The sequence below is a fragment of the Carcharhinus amblyrhynchos genome, chromosome 7 (assembly GCF_965287045.1).
Source record: "Carcharhinus amblyrhynchos chromosome 7, sCarAmb.v2.hapA, whole genome shotgun sequence".
Lineage (NCBI taxonomy): Eukaryota > Metazoa > Chordata > Chondrichthyes > Carcharhiniformes > Carcharhinidae > Carcharhinus > Carcharhinus amblyrhynchos.
The window spans coordinates 106,487,227-106,507,429 of NC_137330.1; the positions used below are offsets into that span (position 1 = coordinate 106,487,227).

The window sequence follows — 20,203 nt, forward strand, 5'->3', positions numbered from 1 at the left end:
TGGAGCTTATACATTCTCCCCATGTCTGCATGGGTTCTTCTGGGTCCTCCAGTTTCCTCCCGCAATCCAAGGCTGTGCAGGTTAGGTTGATTGGCTCTGATAAATTGCCCATAGTGTCCCAAGATGTGTAGGCTAGAGGAATTAGTGGGGTAAATGTGTGTAAATGTGAATCAGTACGCCTCCACATTGAGCACCATTTGGTAGTGTAGAGTGTTGGAAAGGCAGAGACCGTTCTCTGGTTGGAGGACTTCAACGTCTATCAGGATTGGCTCGGTAGCACCATTACTGATGGAGCTGGCCAAGGACATTGCTGCGAGACTGGGTTTGTGGCAGGTGGAACCAAAGAACATAGAGATTGGGAGAAAAGTGGAATCGAGCTTGATGATCAGCCATGGTGGGGCAGACTCGAGAGGTCTGTTTCTATTGACTGTACACTTATTGTAACTATTCACTTGCATTCAATGGTGGTGTAACTGCACTGAAGAAAGCTTTCATTCACTCCAGTGGTTTCAATTTGAATAGCTATTATTTTATTACTGCTCTAAAATGTTGGGAGTGTAGGAGTTGCTCAACTACAAACAGATTTAGATGCTCTGGGGAATTGGCCTTTGGTCAGGGTTTAATTTGGAAAAATTTATTTTTATGGCGATAAATTATTTAAATCAGATGGATTAGAGGAGCAGCTTACAATCTAATAGGTTGGGTATTAGGAAGTTCTTTTTTCCTACAGAAGAATAAACCAGTGGAATAGGCTTGAGTGTTGAATGCTGCTTCACTGGGTACTTTCAATAAAGAATTAGATCGGTCTCCACCTGGGCCAGAGGTCACCTCGTACCAAAAGTATGCATCATCAGGGTCAACAAGATAGTCTGGACTCATTTTGATTGGCAAGGGTGGGGGCATTCCCATCTCCATCTTAAAACAGAGGCCTCTTATCCTTAAACTGCGCCCCTAGTTCTAGTCACTTCCACAAGAGGAAACATCTGCCTGGAACTATACCATCATCCTTTTGCAGTCCAGCCACCGTTGTCCAGTCCCGTTTATTCTCACTACTGCTTAATTCTACCAATACGTTCCTCTTACTCAACCTTTCATCAACAATTTGGTGTGTACACGATGTGGCCATGAGGATTTGTTAGTTTAATAAGTTGGAGGAGGATGCTGAATGCTGGAACTAGACCACAAGTTAGCAATATCCTGGGGGATACTTCTGTGAATGTTAATTGAATGTGTTTCAACTTTTCTGTTTATATTCAACAGCGCTAATAAGTTTTCATCCACTCGAGAGCTGGTACTTAAATAGCCTTCTAATTTTATTAGTAGCCTAATCAAACTTTTAATTACAATTTTTATTCAAATAAGATTTATAAATCCTCCAGAGGATGAGACACAGCTGTGAGATGTAATTTACCATAGTGCACTGGTTGCTTTGTTCTAACCAGGCGGCATCTCCACCCCACCCCCCCCAACCGAGTTCCATTGGCCTAAATGTTACATTCACAGAGTTACTTTTCAAACCACTTAACAGAACCAACAACCATTCATCCCTCCTGAAACCAATATCAGCACCACTCACCTGGTCAGTTCAAGAGCAGGGACACATGCCCCTGGGCGATAGGAATCTCTTCCACGGTACTCTTTGGCAAAAGTCAGATCCTGCATGCTGGCTTTCCCTTCCAGTACCTTGGTGCATTGCCTCTGAACATATTGCTTGATCTGACTGATGTCTCTTGTTTCAAACAGCAGCTTTATTGAGCGCTCTAGAATCTGTAGAAAGGTTCACAAATGAAACAACAGCAGATATCCCTGTGATACACAAAGCATTTGGCTCAAAACTAGCTATATAAACATATTTGTACTGCATTAAAATAACACCCATATTACTGGACTCATGATACCTCTGGATAGGTTTGGGAACATACCTTAAAAAGCAAATGAACATCTTTCACACGCACACATCTCATTTCTTGGATTCCAAGTCTCTTTCAAGAGACTTCAGATAAAGAACAGAAGATCAGAACTTTGTTCGGCTATCACTCTTATAACTGCAGAGAACCAGGTCAGCCGTGAACTATCCATCCCACATGTCACTCAGCAGTCCATCCACACTATTAAAATTCATTCATTTCTGCTGCTTGCTTATGATACGGAACAGCAGGAGTTCATTCTTGGACTTATCCAGAAGTTGTGCAGTATTAACCCTATGAGCTAAAGCAGCCAAACTAATTTCAAAATTTGAATGCCAGACGATTCAGGTAGAACTCTCACTTCTGACAGAAGGTTGTAGGTTGAAGGCCCACACCAAAACTTACATAACCTAGGCGGGCCCTTGACTGTCTTCAAGTGAAGTCCCATTTTATCAGCATCACTGGCAATCAAATGTCAACAATCTGGATTATAAACATGGCTTTTGTTTTTTTTTAAAATTCATTCATTCATTGGACATGGGCATCGCTGGCTGGCCAGTGTTTATTGCCCATCTCTTGCTGCCCTTGGAGGACAGTTGAGAGCCAACCACATTGCTGTGGCTGTGGACTGGCATTAGGCCAGACTATGTATGGATGGCAGACTTCCTTCCCTAAAAGGACATTAGTGAACCAGATGGGTTTTTCCTAACAATTGACAATGGTTTCATGGTCATCAGTAGATTCTTAATTCCAGATTTTATTTTAAAAATTGAATTCAAATTCCACCATCTACCATGGCAGGATTTGAATTTGGGTCCTCAAAACTTTAGCTCTGATTCTATGCAATAAAAATATATACATCTTACCTTGGAGACAGCAGGACAGGAGTCTCTCCGCACAGTTTCGATTCCCTTGGCATCGAATGCAGGATCTTTCTGGTCTAAACTCTCATACATATAACCAACATATCTTTTCTTCGATTGTAAAACACACGGTAAGTAAACCTATTAGAACAAAACAAAACATCCCATAACTCTTTAGAGTTTGACTTTTGGTTAAGCAACAGAACATCACAAGCAAAGCAATTGTGATTAATCTGAGGCTGTTTAAACTGTCAAATTATTATGAAATATTGAGGATGTGACGAAATCTTCTTCATTTTCATCATATTGGAATGATGTGCAAGAGTAATAGAAGCCACAACCCTATTTACATCATTATGTTGTCCTTACTAAGGATAGAATAGAGTATCCCTTTCAATTTAAGCTAAACAGTTAAATTACTTGTACATTAAAAGCAGTATCTTGTGATAGTTGGTCAAGGATGTTGAAGGTGAATTAGTTGTACAAAATCTCAGAACTTCTTCACCACTACTTATGTTATTTGCTGCTTCTCAGGCAGACTCTCAAACTTTCAAAGAAACTGGAACTTGAAAAAGAGCCTAGGAATTTACTGGCATTACCTGATCTTCAATATGTTAATATCCCTTCAAAACTGTATGATCAAGATCAGACAACTTGGTCAGCAAGATCTTTGAAACAAAGAAGATAGGAGCAGGAGGCCATTTGGCCCTTCAATTCTGCTCTGCCATTCATTACAATCATGGCTGATCATCCAACTCAATAGCCTAATCCTACTTTCGCCCCATCACCTTTGACTCCATTTGCCCCACGTGCTATATCCAGCCACCTCATGAATACATTCAATGTTGTGGCATCAACTGTTCCTGTAGTAATGAATTCCACAGGCTCATCACTCTTTGGGTGAAGAAACGTCCTAAAATGGTCTGCATCCTCAGAATGTGACCCCTGGTTCTGGACACCCCCACCATCAGGAACATCCTCCCTGCATCTATCCTATCTAGTCCTGTTAGAATTTTATAAGTCTCTACAAGATCCCCCCTTATTCATCTGAACTCCAGCCAAAATAATCCTATCCGAATCAATCCTGCTTCATCCATCAGTCCTGCCATCCCTCAGAATCAGCCTTGCAAACCTTTGCTGCACTTCCTCCTTCCTCAGAAGGAGAGATCAAAACTGCACACAATACGCTAGGTGTGACCTCACCAAGGCCCTGTATAATTGCATCCCTGCTCCTGTACTTGAAACCTCTTGCAATGAAGGCCAACATACCATCTGCCTTCTTTATTGCCTGCTGCACCTGCATGCTTACCTTCAGTGACTGGTGCATAAGGACACCCAGGTCCCACTGTACATTCCCTTTTCCCATTAAGATAGTAATCTGCTTTCTTTTTTACTTCCAAAGTGAATTGCCTCACATTTATTCAAATTATACTGCATCTTCTATTGATTTGCCCACTTACCCAACCTGTCCAGATCATGCTAAAGGATCTCTGCATCCTCAGGGTCACAGTTCACCCTCCTACCCAACTTGGGATCATCTGCAAACTTTGAGATGTTACATTTTGTTCCCTCATCCAAATTATTAATACATATTGTGAATAGTTGGGGGCCAGCACCGATCCTTGTGGCACCCCACAAGTTATTGTCTGCCAATTTGAAAAGCACCCATTAATTCCTACTCTTTGTTTCCTCTTTGCCAACTAGGTTTCTATCCATCTCAATACACTCCCCCCAATCCCATGCGCTTTAATCTTGCGCGAAATCCCTTATGTGGAACTTTATCAAATGCTTTGTAAACTAACTTACTCAGCAGGAAATGCAGAGTAATGTAGTTACATCTGTGCTCTACTTTCTGCCTGTAATTGAAAAGGGGACACCTTACCTTCTCAAACTTTAGCTTCACAGGCTTTGGGTTTGTGGCAGTCACAGCATCAGCAATCTCCTGTCCAATCCTGAAAGCCTGTTCCTTGGTGGCTCCTTTCAATAGCACAAACATGCTGCACAAGAACAAAATCAACTCAGACAACCACAGCAAATAGTAACAGCGTTTTCTGTTTTCAATTTACATTTGCAGCTTAGCTTTTCTTGTTTTACTTTGTGCCAGCCTCACCGATACTTTTTTCTGTTTAGAAGAATGAGGGATAATCCCATTTGAAACATCTCATCAAAATCATTCAGAATTTTTTTGGAGGTTATTTCTCCCACTGGGGAATCCACAGCGTGAGTGCAAAGCCTCGGGGGGAAGGAACGATCATTTCAGACTGAGACGAAGAGACATTTTTCCCTCAGGAGGGCTGTGAATCTTTGAAATTCTTTATCTATCCCTCCCCCCCCCACCGCCCACTGAAATGTATTTACCACAGACTTGGAAAGATTATTGACCAAGGAATCACGAGATACAGAGCAGGATGGGCAACTGGAGGGAAGACCACAATCAGCCATGGGCATATTGAGTGTCGGAGCAGGTTACACAGGACATTCAATCTACTCCTGTTTCTATTTCTAACGTGCTAATGTTTCAATCGCCCACCATTCCCACATTTTGCTATTTTTTCTGGTTATGGAATTATAAATGGTCTTTTAGCACTACTGTTTGGTAATGAAGCAGTTTATTCCCTCATTATGGTTCTTTCAATTTAAAAAAACAGATGACCTGAATCATTACTTGTTTTGAGTGGCTGGAAAAACAGGCATTATTGCCCATCCCAAGTTGTCTTGAAGGTGTCCTATGAAAGTGAGTGCTAGACCAATGACAATATTGTATGTAAGAAGTCTCAAAATATCCAGGTTAAAGTCCGACAGGTTTGCTTGGCATCACAAACTTTGAGCATTGCTCCCTCATCAGGTGAGTGACAGATCGGTGATGTCTTTTCAGGATTTTAAGCTTCTGTTGTACCGGAATGGAATAAGAAATCCCACAAAACACCATTAAAATTATATGCCTCTTCTGAGCCACATAGAGATATTCAGGCAGATGACCCAATGCTTAGTCACTGAGTTAGGTTTTAATGAGAAAAGGGTAGAGAGATGAAGACATTTAGGAAGTGTATTTCAGAGGTTAGCAGCCCTGCCAATTGTGAACTGATTAAAATTGAGGATGTTCAAAAGCCCAGAGTTAGAGAATTTTTAAAATTAATTTTTTATCAGATGTGGGCGTTGCTGGCTAGGCCAGCATTTACTGAGAGGCAGCATGGGGGCACAGTGGTTAGCACTGCTGCCTCTCAGTGTCTGGGACCCAGGTTCGATTCCTGGCTTTGGTTACTGTCAGTGTGGAGTGTGCACATTCTCCCTGTGTCTGTATGGGTTCTCTCCGGGTGCTCTGGTTTCCTCCCACAGTCCAAAGACGTGCAGGTTAAGTGCACTGGCTACACTGAATTGCTCCTTAGTATCCCGAGATACGCAGGTTAGAGGGATTAGTGAGGTAAATATGTGGGGGTGGGGATAAGGCCTAGGTGGGTTTGTTGTTGGTGCAGATTCAATGGGCCAAATAGCCTCCTTCTACACTATTGGGTTTCTATGGTCTCAGTGACTGCAGTTCTCTCAGTTGTGGGAGCTAGAGGAGATTGGAAATGTTTCACGTACTCTTTCATAAAATGAAGATGTTGCTGGCAAGGCATTCAATTCCTAAACTGAATAGCTTGTTAGGCCTTTTCAGAATGTAGTAAGAGGGCAATTAAAAGGAAACAAAAGGTCAGTTACCTTAGCATCTATCATAGGGAAAACGTTAGAAACTACGTTAGAACAGGGTACTTAGAAGAATTCAAGGTAATCATGGTTTTGTAAAAGGAAATAGAGTAGGCATAAATAGGTAATTTTCTGGTTGGTAGGATGTGATGAGTGTGGTGCCACAGGGATCAGTGCTAAGGCCTCAGGTTTTGACAATTAAATAATGTTTTGCACAAAAGGAACAAAGGAATGGTTGCTAAATTTGCTGATGACACAAAGATAGGGAGGAAAGTGAGTTAAGAAGAGGACAATATGGGGCTACAAAATAATAAAGACAGGTGAGGTATGTGGCAAATAGATATGATGTGGGAATATGTGAGAGTGCCCACAATAAAAAAAGTATATGATCTAAATGGTGAGAGATTGCACAGCTGAGATGCAGAATGATCTGGCATGGATTGCAAAAGTATGCAGGTACAGCAAGTAATACAGCAAAGTTAACAGAATGTTATTGTTTATTGCAAGGCAAATTGAATACATGAATAGGGAGGTTATGCTTCAGTTATATGGATTATTAGAGAGAATAGATCTGGAATACATTGTACAGTATCAGACACTTTATTTAAGTGCATTGGAAGCAATTCTGGGAAAGTTTACTCAACTAATACCTGGAACGGATAACAGAAACAGAAAATGCTGGAAAATCTCAGCAGGTCCAACAGCATCTGTGAGGAGGGAATAGAGCTAACGTTTCGAGTCTAGATGACCCTTTGTGAGAGCCCAGGGAATCAATAGGGATTTATACTATGAGAGTGGGGGGATGGAATGGGAAAAAGGGAATGGAAATGAGGATACAGAAGGCTGAGAAAGGTGCTGAAAGTGTCCATTAAGTGATCGGAATGTGTGAAAAGAAGTACAGATGATAGAACGAAAGAGGCTGTTTGGTGTTGGATTAGTCAAGTCTAGAGATAACACTGGCATGGATGATGGTTTCAGCAGCAGGTAATTTAAGACAGAAGTGGAATCAGATGAGCTTATAGAGGTGGAAATAGGCAGTCTTAATCATGGTCTGGGTATATGGCCAGGATACATTTGATGTCACAGATTTTTAGGACGTTCTTGTACTTATGACATTTGGTTGACTTGTGTACTGGTATGCTAATACTCTTCTCAGTTACTGGGTCAAGATGGTCCAAGATCAAGGTTCCAATGGCAGCTCACTACTGAGATTTCTATCCTTTACAAATATTCTTAGGTTGGCCAACTGGGCCCGTATGAGGAAGTCAGAATGACGTCAGTCAAAAACTTTAGGTTGGACTAGGAGATTACAGGGACTGGGAACGTCCGAAATGTGGAGTTTTTTCAAAGAGCAGCTACTGCGAGTCCGTGATAGGTATGTCCCTGTCAGGCAAGGAGGAATTGGTAGGGCTAGGGAACCGTGGTGCACCAAAAAAGTTGATTCGTTGGTTAAAAGGAAAAAGGAGGCTTATGTTCGGATGAGACGTGAGGGCTCGGGTAGTGCACTAGAAAACTTTAGATTGGCTAGGAGGGAGTTGAAGAGTGAGCTAAGAAGGGCTAAAAGAGGACATGAGAAGACTTTGGCTGATAGGGTTAAGGAGAATCCTAAGGCGTTCTATAGGTATGTCAAGAATAGAAGGTTGGTTAGGGCAAGATTAGGGCCAGTTATAGACAGCAGCAGGAAGTTATGTGTGGAACCGGAGGAGATTGGAGAGGCATTGAACCAATATTTCTCTTTGGTGTTCACGCAGGGGGACATGGATATAGCTGAGGAGGACAGTGGGTTGCAGGGGAGTAGAATTGACAGTGTTACAGTTGATAAGGAGGATGTGCTGGATATTCTGGAGGGTCTGAAAATAGATGAGTCCCCTGGTCCGGATGGGATTTACCCCAGGATTCTCTGGGAGGCAAGAGAAGTGATTGCAGAGCCTCTGGCTCTGATCTTCAGGTCGTCGTTGGCCTCTGGTATAGTACCGGAAGATTGGAGGTTAGCGAATGTTGTCCCATTGTTTAAGAAGGGGAACAGAGACTTTCCCGGGAATTATAGACCGGTGAGTCTCACTTCTGTTGTGGGCAAGGTTTTAGAAAAAATTATTAGGGATAGGATTTATAGTTATTTGGAGAGTAATGAATTGATTGGAGATAGTCAGCATGGTTTTGTGGCGGGTAGGTCATGCCTTACTTATTGAGTTTTTTGAGAAAGTGACCAAAGAGGTGGATGGGGGTAAGGCAGTGGACGTGGTGTATATGGATTTTAGTAAGGCGTTTGATAAGGTTCACCATGGTAGGCTTCTGCAGAAAATGCAGATGTATGGGATTGGGGGTGATCTAGGGAATTGGATCAGGAATTGGCTAGCGGATAGGAGACAGAGGGTGGTGGTTGATGGTAAATATAGATGATCTGGAGGAGGGAACCGAGTGTAGGGTGTCGAAATTTGCTGATGACACCAAGATTGGGGGAAAGGCAAATTGTGCGGAGGGTGTGGAGAGTCTGCAGAAGGATCTAGATAGGCTGGGCGAATGGGCCAGGAAATGGCAAATGGAATTTAATGTTGGCAAGTGTGAGGTGGTCCACTTTGGTAGGAAGAATGGTAGGAAGGACTATTACTTACGGGGCGAAAAACTGCAGCAGGCGACGGTGCAGAGGGACCTCGGGGTCCTTGTGCATGAGTCGCAAAAACCCAGCCTGCAGGTGCAGCAGGTGGTCAGGAAGGCGAATGGGATGCTGGCCTTCATAGCGAGGGGGATTGAATATAAAAGTAGGGAGGTCTTGCTGCAGCTGTATAGGGCATTGGTGAGGCCGCAGCTGGAGTACTGTGTGCAGTTTTGGGCACCGCACCTGCGCAAGGATATTTTGGCCTTGGAGGGAGTGCAGAGGAGGTTTACTAGGCTGATACCGGAGTTGAGGGGGTTGAGCTATGAGGAGAGGCTGAATAAACTAGGCTTGTACTCGTTAGAGTTTAGAAGAATGAGGGGAGATCTCATTGAGACGTATAAGATGATGAATGGGATGGATAGGATAGAGGTGGAAAGACTCTTCCCGCTCAAAAAAGACAGTAGGACTAGGGGGCACAGCCTCAAGATAAAGGGGGGGCGGTTCAGAACGGAGTTGAGGAGGAACTTCTTCACTCAAAGGGTGGTGAATCTCTGGAATTCTCTGCCCGTTGAAGTGGTGGAGGCTGCCTCGCTAAATATTTTTAAGAAGCGGGTTGATGGGTTTTTGATAAGAGAGGGGATTAAGGGTTATGGGGAGAGGGCGGGAAAGTGGAACTGAGCCACGACAGATCAGCCATGATCTTATTGAATGGTGGGGCAGGCTCGAAGGGCCAGATGGCCTACTCCTGCTCCTATTTCTTATGTTCTTATTCATCATGGAGTTCGGTTACGAGTGGTGTGCCTCAGGGATCTGTTTTGGGGCCACTGCTGTTTGTAATTTTTATTAATGATCTGGACGAGGGTATAGTTGGGTGGATTAGTAAATTTGCTGATGACACCAAAGTCGGAGGTGTGGTAGATAGTGAGGAGGGGTGTCATAGTTTGCAGGAAGACTTAGGTTGCAGAGCTGGGCCGAGAGGTGGCGGATGGAGTTTAATGCGGAAAAGTGTGAGGTAATTCACTTTGGCAGGAATAACAGATGTGTCGAGTATAGGGCTAACGGGAGGACTTTGAATAGTGTGGATGAGCAGAGGGATCTAGGTGTATGTGTACATAGATCCCTGAAAGTTGGGAATCAAGTAGATAAGGTTGTTAAGAAGGCATATAGTGTCTTGGCGTTTATTGGTAGGGGGATTGAATTTAGGAGTCGCAGCGTCATGTTGCAACTGTACACAACTCTGGTGCGGCCGCACTTGGAGTACTGTGTGCAGTTCTGGTCCCCACATTACAGGAAGGATGTGGAGGCTTTGGAGAGGGTGCAGAGGAGGTTTACCAGGATGTTGCCTGGTATGGAGGGGAGGTCCTATGAGGAGAGGCTGAGGGATTTGGGGTTGTTTTCGCTGGAAAGAAGGCGGCTAAGAGGGGACCTTATTGAAACATATAAGATGATTAGAGGTTTAGATAGGGTGGATAGTGATAGCCTTTTTCCTTGGATGGAGAAAGCTAGCACGAGGGGGCATGGCTTTAAATTAAGGGGGGGGGGGGGGGTAGTTATAGGACGGATGTCAGGGGTAGGTTCTTTACCCAGAGGGTGGTGAGGGATTGGAATGCCCTGCCTGCTGCAGTTGTAAATGTGCCTAGTTTGGGGGCGTTTAAGAGATCCGTGGATAGGTTTATGGATGAAAAGGGATTGGTTTAGGTTAGTGGGTCATTGTTTTGTAACTGGTCGGCACAACATCGTGGGCCAAAGGGCCTGTTCTGCGCTGTAATGTTCTATGTTCTAAAAACTGGGCTTCCTCTGAGCAGCCACATCCTGCAAACCCAGTAATCAGGTTTTCATGTCAAAAACAGTTTGGATGAAAGGTGATATGCAAAACATTACTCCTCTTTACATGTAGATCAGCAATCATTAGCACTGCTGCTTCACTGCGCCTGGATTCAATTCTGACCTTGGAACATTATGTGGAGTTAGCATGTTCTCCCTGTGTCTGCGTGGGTTTCCTCCGGTTTCCTCCCACAGTCCAAAGATGTGCCGGTTAGGTTGATTGGCCATGGTAAATGGACACTAGAGTCAGGGGGATTGGGAGGGTAAATGTGTGGGGTCATGGGAATAGGGACTGGGTGGGACTGTGGTCAGTGCAGACTCAATGGGCCAAATGGCCTCCTTCTGCACCGAGGGATTCTTATATTTCCAGATGAGATTACCAACATTTGTATTTTGGTTTTGATCTTTGCCAGGTACATGGAAATCTGGTATTGGCTACATTAACTATTAAATAGCTATTTAACACAGTAGTTGATTGTAGTTTGATCAACAGTTGATACCTATCAGTGTCTCCGTACACAACATGGGCTCCCCACTTCTTTGTCTCATTCACCAACTTTATTGCCCGCTCAAGGGTCTCTCTTGCTTTGAGAACAATGCTGTCACCAATCTATATATAAAAAAATCAAAAACATCAGTACAAACAAATATTTGATATTACATCCTAATTTGACACAACTTTTATCTGATTAAAAAAATTCTTCACAGCATTCTTTCATTTGTTTTATTAAAAGTAGAAAACGTTAAATTTACCCAGAGGTGATAAACATTTCAAAGTATCAAAAAAAGGGTTGTGGCAGAGGAGGCTGCCATTTGACCCATCAGGTCTGTACAAGCTTTTCCAGTCATGACTTAGTGCCACTCCCCTACCTTTCCCCCATACCTCTGCACAGTGTTTCTAATGATGTGGGTATGCTGGCGTTGGACTGGCGTAAACACAGTAAAAAGTCTGACAACACCAGGTTTTAGTCCAACCTATTTATTTGATAATATACTCACAAGCTTTCGGGTTAGCCCTTTCGTCAGGTGAATGGAGAGTTCTGGCCTCAGCATATAAAGCACAGACAGTTTAGAGATTACTGATTAGAATGCAAATCCTTACACCTAACCTGCTGTTCAAGACCTGAAGTGGCTGATAATGTGAGTGGAAGGAGCACTGATCACAGTTTAAAGAGATGTGTATTGTCTCCAGACAGTACAGTAAGTGAGGTTTTGCAAACCCAGGCAAGTCACGGGGGTTACAGATAGTGCGACATGAACCCAAGATCCCTGTTGAGACCGTCCTCATGTGTGCGGAACTTGGCTATCAGTCTCTGTTCAGCGACTCTGCGCTGTCGTGTGTCGTGAAGGCCGCCTTGGAGAATGCTTACCCGAAGGTCAGAGGCTGAATGCCCGTGACCACTGAAGTGTTCGCCAACAGGAAGGGAACAGTCTTGCCTGGTGACTGTCGAGCGATGTTCATTCATCCGTTGTCGTAGCGTCTGCATGGTCTCCCCAATGTACCATGCTTCGGGACATCCTTTCTTGCAACGTATCAGGTAGACAATGTTGGCCGAGTTGCAAGAGTATTTACCATGTACCTGGTGGACGGTATTCTCACGTGTGATGATGGTATCCATGTCGATGATCCGGCATGTCTTGCAGAGGTTGCTGTGGCAGGGTTGTGTGGTATTGTGGTCACTGTTCTCCTGAAGACTGGGTAGTTTGCTGCGAACAATGGTCTGTTTGAGGTTGTGTGGTTGTCTGAAAGCAAGAAGTGGGGGTGTGGGGATAGCCCTGGCGAGATGTTCGTCTTCATCAATGATATGTTGAAGACTCCGGAGAAGATGTCGTAGCTTCTCTGCTCCGGGGAAGTACTGGACGACGAAGGGTACTCTGTCCACTGTGTCCTGTGTTTGCCTTCTGAGGAGATCGGTGCGGTTTTTCGCTGTGGCGCATCGGAACTGCCGATCTATGAGTCGAGCACCATATCCTGTTCTTATGAGGGCATCTTTCAGGGTCTGGAGGTGTCTGTCACGATCCTCCTCATCTGAGCAAATCCTGTGTATACGGAGGGCTTGTCCATAGGGAATGGCTTCTTTAACATGTTTAGGGTGGAAACTGGAGAAGTGGAGCATTGTGAGATTGTCTGTGGGCTTGCGGTACAGTGAGGTGCTGAGGTGACCGTCCTTAATGGAGATGCGTGTGTCCAAGAATGCAACTGATTCTGGGGAATAGTCCATGGTGAGTCTGATGGTGGGGTGGAATTTGTTGATATCATCATATAGTTGTTTCAGTGATTGTTCACCATGAGGCCAAAGGAAGAAAATGTCATCGATGTATCTAGTGTACAGCATCGGTTGAAGATTCTGTGCAGTGAAGAAGTCTTGTTCGAACCTGTGCATGAAGATGTTGGCATATTGAGGTGCAAATTTGGTCCCCATGGCTGTTCCATGTGTCTGGATGAAAAACTGGTTGTTGAAGGTGAAGACATTGTGGTCCAGGATAAAGCGGATGAGTTGTAAAATTGCATCTGGAAACTGGCAGTTGTCAGCATTGAGTACTGAGGCAGTCGCAGCAATGCCATCGTTGTGGGGGATGTTGGTGTAGAGCGCTGAGACATCCATTGTGACGAGGAGTGTCCCTGGTTCAACTGCTCCGTGTGTGCTCAGATGAGGAGGATCGTGACAGACACCTCCAGACCCTGAAAGATGCCCTCATAAGAACAGGATATGGTGCTTGACTCATAGATCGGCAGTTCCGATGCGCCACAGCGAAAAACCGCACCGATCTCCTCAGAAGGCAAACACAGGACACAGTGGACAGAGTACCCTTCGTCGTCCAGTACTTCCCCGGAGCAGAGAAGCTACGACATCTTCTCCGGAGTCTTCAACATATCATTGATGAAGACGAACATCTCGCCAGGGCTATCCCCACACCCCCACTTCTTGCTTTCAGACAACCACACAACCTCAAACAGACCATTGTTCGCAGCAAACTACCCAGTCTTCAGGAGAACAGTGACCACAATACCACACAACCCTGCCACAGCAACCTCTGCAAGACATGCCGGATCATCGACATGGGTACCATCATCACACGTGAGAATACCGTCCACCAGGTACATGGTAAATACTCTTGCAACTCGGCCAACATTGTCTACCTGATACGTTGCAAGAAAGGATGTCCCGAAGCATGGTACATTGGGGAGACCATGCGGACGCTACGACAACGGATGAATGAACATCGCTCGACAGTCACCAGGCAAGACTGTTCCCTTCCTGTTGGCGAACACTTCAGTGGTCACGGGCATTCAGCCTCTGACCTTCGGGTAAGCATTCTCCAAGGCGGCCTTCACGACACACGACAGCGCAGAGTCGCTGAACAGAGACTGATAGCCAAGTTCCGCACACATGAGGACGGTCTCAACAGGGATCTTGGGTTCATGTCGCACTATCTGTAACCCCCGTGACTTGCCTGGGTTTGCAAAACCTCACTTACTGTACTGTCTGGAGACAATACACATCTCTTTAACCTGTGATCAGTGCTCCTTCCACTCACATTATCAGCCACTTCAGGTCTTGAACAGCAGGTTAGGTGTAAGGATTCGCATTCTAATCAGTAATCTCTAAACTGTCTGTGCTTTATATGCTCTGTCTGAGGCCAGAACTCTCCATTCACCTGACGAAGGGGCTAACCCGAAAGCTTGTGAGTATATTATCAAATAAATAGGTTGGACTAAAACCTGGTGTTGTCAGACTTTTTACAGTGTTTCTATTCAGAGAGACATCTAACACCTTTTCAATGCCTTGATTGAGCCTGCCTCCACCACACCTCCAGGCAGTGCATTCCAGACCCCAACGACTCGCCATGTGAAAAAGTTTTTCTCGCATCACATTTGCTCCTTTTGCAAATCACTTTAAATCTGTGCCCTCTCATTCTTGATCCTTTTATGAGGGGGAACAGTTTCTCCCTATCTGCTCTGTCCAGCCCCCTCGTGATTTTGAGCATCTCTATCAAATCTCCTCTGAACTTTCTCCTCTGAGGAGGACAGTCCCAACCTCTCCAATATACCCTCGTAACTGAAGTTGCTCATCCCCGGAACCACTCTTGTAAACCTCTTTCAAATGCATTCACATCCTTCCGACAGTGTGGTGCCCAGAACAGTACAGAGTACCCCAGCTGAGGAAGTTCAGCATAACCTTCTTGCTCTTGTACTCTGTGTCCCTATTAATACAGCTCAGAATACAGTAAGCTTTAACTGCTCCCTCCAGCTGCCCTACCATTGATGATATATGCACATATACACCAAGGTACCTCTGCTCCTGCACTCCTTAACAATTTATTTATTAACTTTTGTATTGTCTCCTCATATTCCATGTACCAAAATGCATCACCACACATTTCTCAGCATTCTCTACCACCTATCTGCCCACTCCACCAACTTGCCCATGTCCTTCTGAAGTTCTTCACCATCTTCCTCACAGTCTGCAATATTTTGAAGTTTTGTATCATCTGCAACTTTGAAACTGTTCCCTGCACATCAAGATCTAGATCATTAATGTATATCAGGACTTAGAAAATGAAAATTTAGATCACACTACTCCAGTGGATTAACAGTTATTTGTACGAAGGTAAACTGAGCTCAGATCCATGGCCTTTGGAAAGGGACCAGTTCTACCAGTGCAAAGTGAAACCTAGGTTCATGAGAATAATGACAGAGACGGGAAGCGAAGCTCAAAATGTAGGAGTTATTTCTACTGGAGCGGAAAAGGCGAAGTGTAAATTTAATAAAATTGGGAATTATGAAGGTTTTTGAGAAATTTTGGTCAGAACGGTTTTCTTGGATTTGAAGTTTCTGCGACTGGCGCCATAAAGTCAAAACTTTCATTTAATAGAGAAATTAGGATATTTAAAATTGCACAGTAGTCTCAGGTGGCCTAACTATTCCATTGTACATATTCATCATTACCTCTTCCAAGTACTGTTATAAATCCCAAAGTGATTTATGTAATTGCATCACTTGTCTCCCATACAGCCACATACTTCCATTCAATGTTAAATGCCCATTCCTGGTTTAATTCCCCAAATCTATTAGCTCACACTTGTACTTGTCTACATTAAGTTGCACGTGTCACCTAGCTGCTCATACCACTAATGTCAGTCCTCCTAAAACTTATTGCTGTATCATTCCAGCAATAATAATAGCATACAATAAACAATTTCACTATATTTGCATACGAATTACAGCAAATAAATGGCATAAATAAAGCTCAAAGCCACTCAATACATTTGCATAACTATACATTGACGCAGCCCACGTTTGACTAAAATGAAGGCTTTATATTGAGAAAGCATCATTTTGGAAAATGTGTTTGACAGATCATTAACATACCTCAACACATGGCATTCTTCCAGAAAAGTTAGCAGCGGTATAACCATAAGTGAAATTGGCGATGAGCTTCAGGCCCAGCTGTCGAGCATGAAGCAATTTTGTAAGTGCTTTGTCCTTCTTGTGGGCTTTCATGCACTGTTTCACCATTATTCTGGTCTTCAGTATTTCTTCAAGCATGCTTGGCAACACACCTTTGCGCACAGTTGGCTGCAAATCCAACAACAAGTTACCGAAAAAGTAGTATCTTAGAAAGACATTTAAACATTATCCCACATCATTGTATCAACCTCTGTTTTGCAGTTTTCCTTAATTTGAATCAGTTGAGAAACAAGTGAATTCAATGCTTAGAAATTTACTGACATCGATCATGAGATCATAAGAAACAGGAACAGGAATAGGCCATTCGGCCTTTTGAGCATGCTTTACCATTCACTAGGAACACGGCCAACTAAGTTACGCTGTACTAATGCACCTCCTACCCCTCATCATTTAACCTGCATGCCCTCATCTCTAAATGCCTGCATGGATCTACAGACATTTAGAGATGCAAAGACTGATTAGGGACAGTCAGCATGGCTTTGTGAGTGGAAAACCATGTCTCACAAATTTAATTGAATTTTTTGAAGGGGTAACAAGAAGGTCAGTGAGGGCAGTGCAGTTGACGCTGTCTACATGGACTTTAGAAAGGCCTTTGACAAGGTACTGTATGGTGGTAGTTGTTTAAGTTAAATCTCACGGGATCCAGGTATCTAAATGGATACAAAATTGGCTTCTTGACAGAAGCCAGAGGGTGGTTGTAGAGAGTTGTTTTTCAAACTGGAGGGCTGTGATCAGCAGTGTGCTTCAGGGATCAGTGTTGGGCCCACTGTTATTTGTCATTTATATTAATGATTTGCATGAGAATGTAGAAGGCATGGTTAGTATGTTTGCAGATGAAACCAAGATTGGTGGCATAGTGGACGGTGAAGAAAGTTATCTCCAATTGCAACAGGATCTTGATCAATTGGCTAGTGGGCTGATGAATGGCAGATGGCGTTTAATTTAGACAAATGCGAGGTAATGCATTTTGGTAGATTGAACTGGGGCAGGACTTACTCAGTTAATGGTGGGGCACTGGGGAGTTACAGAACAAAGATCTAAGGGTACATGTTCACAGCTCCTTGAAAGTGGAATCACAGGTGGACAGAGTGGTGAAGGCAGCATTCAGCATGCTTGGTTTCATTGGTCAGAACATTGAACACAGGAGTTGGGACATCTTGTTGAAGTTATACAAGACACTGGTAAGGCCACACTTGGAATACTGTGTGCAATTCTGATCACCCTATTATAGGAAAGATATTAAACTAGAAAGTGCAGAAGAGATTTACTAGGATGCTACCGGGACTTGACGGATTGAGTTACAAGGAGAGGCTGAATAGACTGGGACGTTTCTCTCTGGAGCATAGAAGGTTGCTGGGTGACCTTAGAGGGCTATAAAATAATGAGGGGCATAGACAAGGTAGATAGTCAATATCTTTTTGCAAAGATAGGGCAATCTAAAACTAGAGGGCATAAGTTTAAAGTGAAAGATACAAAAGTGTCCAGAGGGGCAATTTTTTCACACAGAAGGTGGTGAATGTCTGGAACAAGCTGCCAGAGGTAGTAGAAGAGGCAGGTACAATTTTATCTTTTAAAAAGCATTTAGATAGTTACATGGGTATAGAGGGATATGGGCCATATGCAGGCAATTGGGATTAGCTTTGGGGTTTCAAAAAAAAGGGCAGCATGGACAAATTGGGCTGAAGGGCCTGTGTCCATGCTGTAAACCTCCATGACTCCTGTTTCTGTCCTCATATACTTACATCTTAAATGCAATTTGTTTCAGCTACTCATGTGGTAGCAAATTCCACATTCTAACCACTCGGTATACATGAAGTTATTCTCAAGTTCCTTATTAGGTTTATTAAGGACTCCTAGTTTTAGTCTCCTGCACAGTGGGAACATCTCTATCTATCCTACCAATTTTAAAATACTTTGGGTCAAATCACTCCTCAAACTTCACTCAGGCTCAAGAGCCCCAGCCAGTTCAGTCTTTACCTGACTAATGAAAGCGATTTCTGGTGCCAGAGCTGCCACTGACTTTTTTAGCCTGTCCCTGGTACATTGCAGGGTCATGCCAGAGAAGACTCTCAACTGAACACGGTTCCTTGAGAAGATATGGGACAGAGATTAGCCTCTTTGTTCACTGGTGCTTGGGAAGAGGACAAACAAACTCTTCATATACATATCTCAATGTTCAACCCCAGCCACCAGTGCAGAGACTTTATTTTTGGAGCAGATGATTTTTAAATCAAGGTTTAGGATCGACAATGCATGAACAGGTGAGATTTGTGCTTTTGGCCACTTTTGCTGATTCTGGGCCATCAATAAACTTCTCTGCTCAGAATTGGTCCCCCTATTTAATTTGAACCAGGCAGTGTGTGTTTAGTTCACTGCATACTGTCCACAGCACCCTATACTGAGGTATTTCAATCGATAATAACCCCAATAATAGAGCATTCAATATCCTTGGATTGATTTTAAAACATCCCTCAACTAGTTTTTATCTTCAGTACTGTATTAAGTTGATCAATTCAGACCTTAACAAAGGCCACCCCGTTAGGTGATATAGTGATATCATTCCAAAGTCGATGAAGTAGTTCTGGAGGCACTTTCCGGGAAATGCAGCCAAACTTAAACTCTTCTTCCCTGATGAAAGATAGAAGGACAATGTTTAAGATAAACACAAAATACAGTGGATGCTGGAATTTGAAACAAAAACAAAAATGCTGGAAAATCTCAGCAGGTCTGACAGCATCCATACAGCCAATGCTTCAAGTCCAGATGACCCTTTGTCAGAGTGGTTTTGTTTTGTTTTTCCTGGTAGATACCACAAAACAGAACCTTTCCCTCTCCCTGCCTCCTGCGCCATCAGTGTAACTCTGCACTTTCTCCAGCAGACTGTACTGGACACGGGCCTGAAGGCATTGGACAAGGTGCCGAACCAGACTGCTACATAAGATAAAAGGGCACAATGTTATGGATAATGTATTAGCATGGATAGAGGATTGTTTAACTAACAGAATGCAAGGAGTGGGGGTAAAGGGTCTTTTTCTGATTGGCGATCAGTGACTAGTGGTGTGCCTCAGGGATCAGTATTGGGACTGCAATTATTTACGATTTACATAGATGATTTGGAGTTGGGGACCAAGTAGTGTGTCAAAATTCACAGATGACACTAAGATGAGTGGAACAGCAAAGTGTGCAGAGGGTGCTGAAAGTCTGTAAAAGGATATAGATAAGTGAGTGGACGAGGGTCTGGCAGATGAAGTACAATGTTGGTATAAGTGAGGGCATCCATTTTGGTAGGAATAACAACAAAATGGACTAAATTTAAATGGTAAAAAACTGCAGCATGCTGCTATGCAGAGGGACCTGTCGCTCCTTGTGCAGGAATCTCAAGGAGTTGGTTTGCAGGTACAGCAGCTAATTAAGGCGGCAAATGGAATTTCATCCTTCATTGCTAGAGGGATGGAGTTTAAAAACAGTGAGGTTATGTTGCAGCTGTATAAGGAGGTGAGACCACACCTGGAGTACTGTGCAGAGTTTTGGTCTCCTTACTTGAGGGGGTGCAGAGGAAATTCACTAGTTTGATTCTGGAGTTGAGAGGGTTGGCTTATGAGGAGAGGCTGAGGAGAGACTGAGTAGACTGGGGTTATGTTCATTGGAATTCAGAAGAATGAGGGGAGATTTTATAGAAACATAAGATCATGAAGGGAAAAGATAAGATAGAAGCAGGGAAGTTGTTTCCACTGGCAGGTGAAACGAGAATTAGGGGTCATAGCCTCAAAATGAGAGGAAGGAGGTTTAGGACTGAGTTGAGGAGGAATTTCTTCATAGAAAGGATTGTGAATCTGTGGAATTCCCTGCCCATTGA

The 20,203-nt window shown here is 43.6% G+C and overlaps 1 protein-coding gene across 1 annotated transcript in view; it reads right to left on the reverse strand.

Annotated features, from left to right (window-relative positions):
* The window catches only part of rev3l (REV3 like, DNA directed polymerase zeta catalytic subunit), a 201,785-nt gene that overhangs the window by 16,365 nt on the left and 165,217 nt on the right, over nucleotides 1-20,203 (reverse strand). Inside the window, exons 24-29 of the mRNA XM_080192921.1 lie at nucleotides 18,867-18,975; nucleotides 16,249-16,455; nucleotides 11,375-11,484; nucleotides 4,653-4,767; nucleotides 2,774-2,911; nucleotides 1,577-1,767 (exon numbers count right to left, since the gene is read on the reverse strand). Coding sequence (XP_080049047.1) covers nucleotides 1,577-1,767; nucleotides 2,774-2,911; nucleotides 4,653-4,767; nucleotides 11,375-11,484; nucleotides 16,249-16,455; nucleotides 18,867-18,975 — 870 coding nt within the window. The remainder of the gene's footprint in view (nucleotides 1-1,576; nucleotides 1,768-2,773; nucleotides 2,912-4,652; nucleotides 4,768-11,374; nucleotides 11,485-16,248; nucleotides 16,456-18,866; nucleotides 18,976-20,203) is intronic.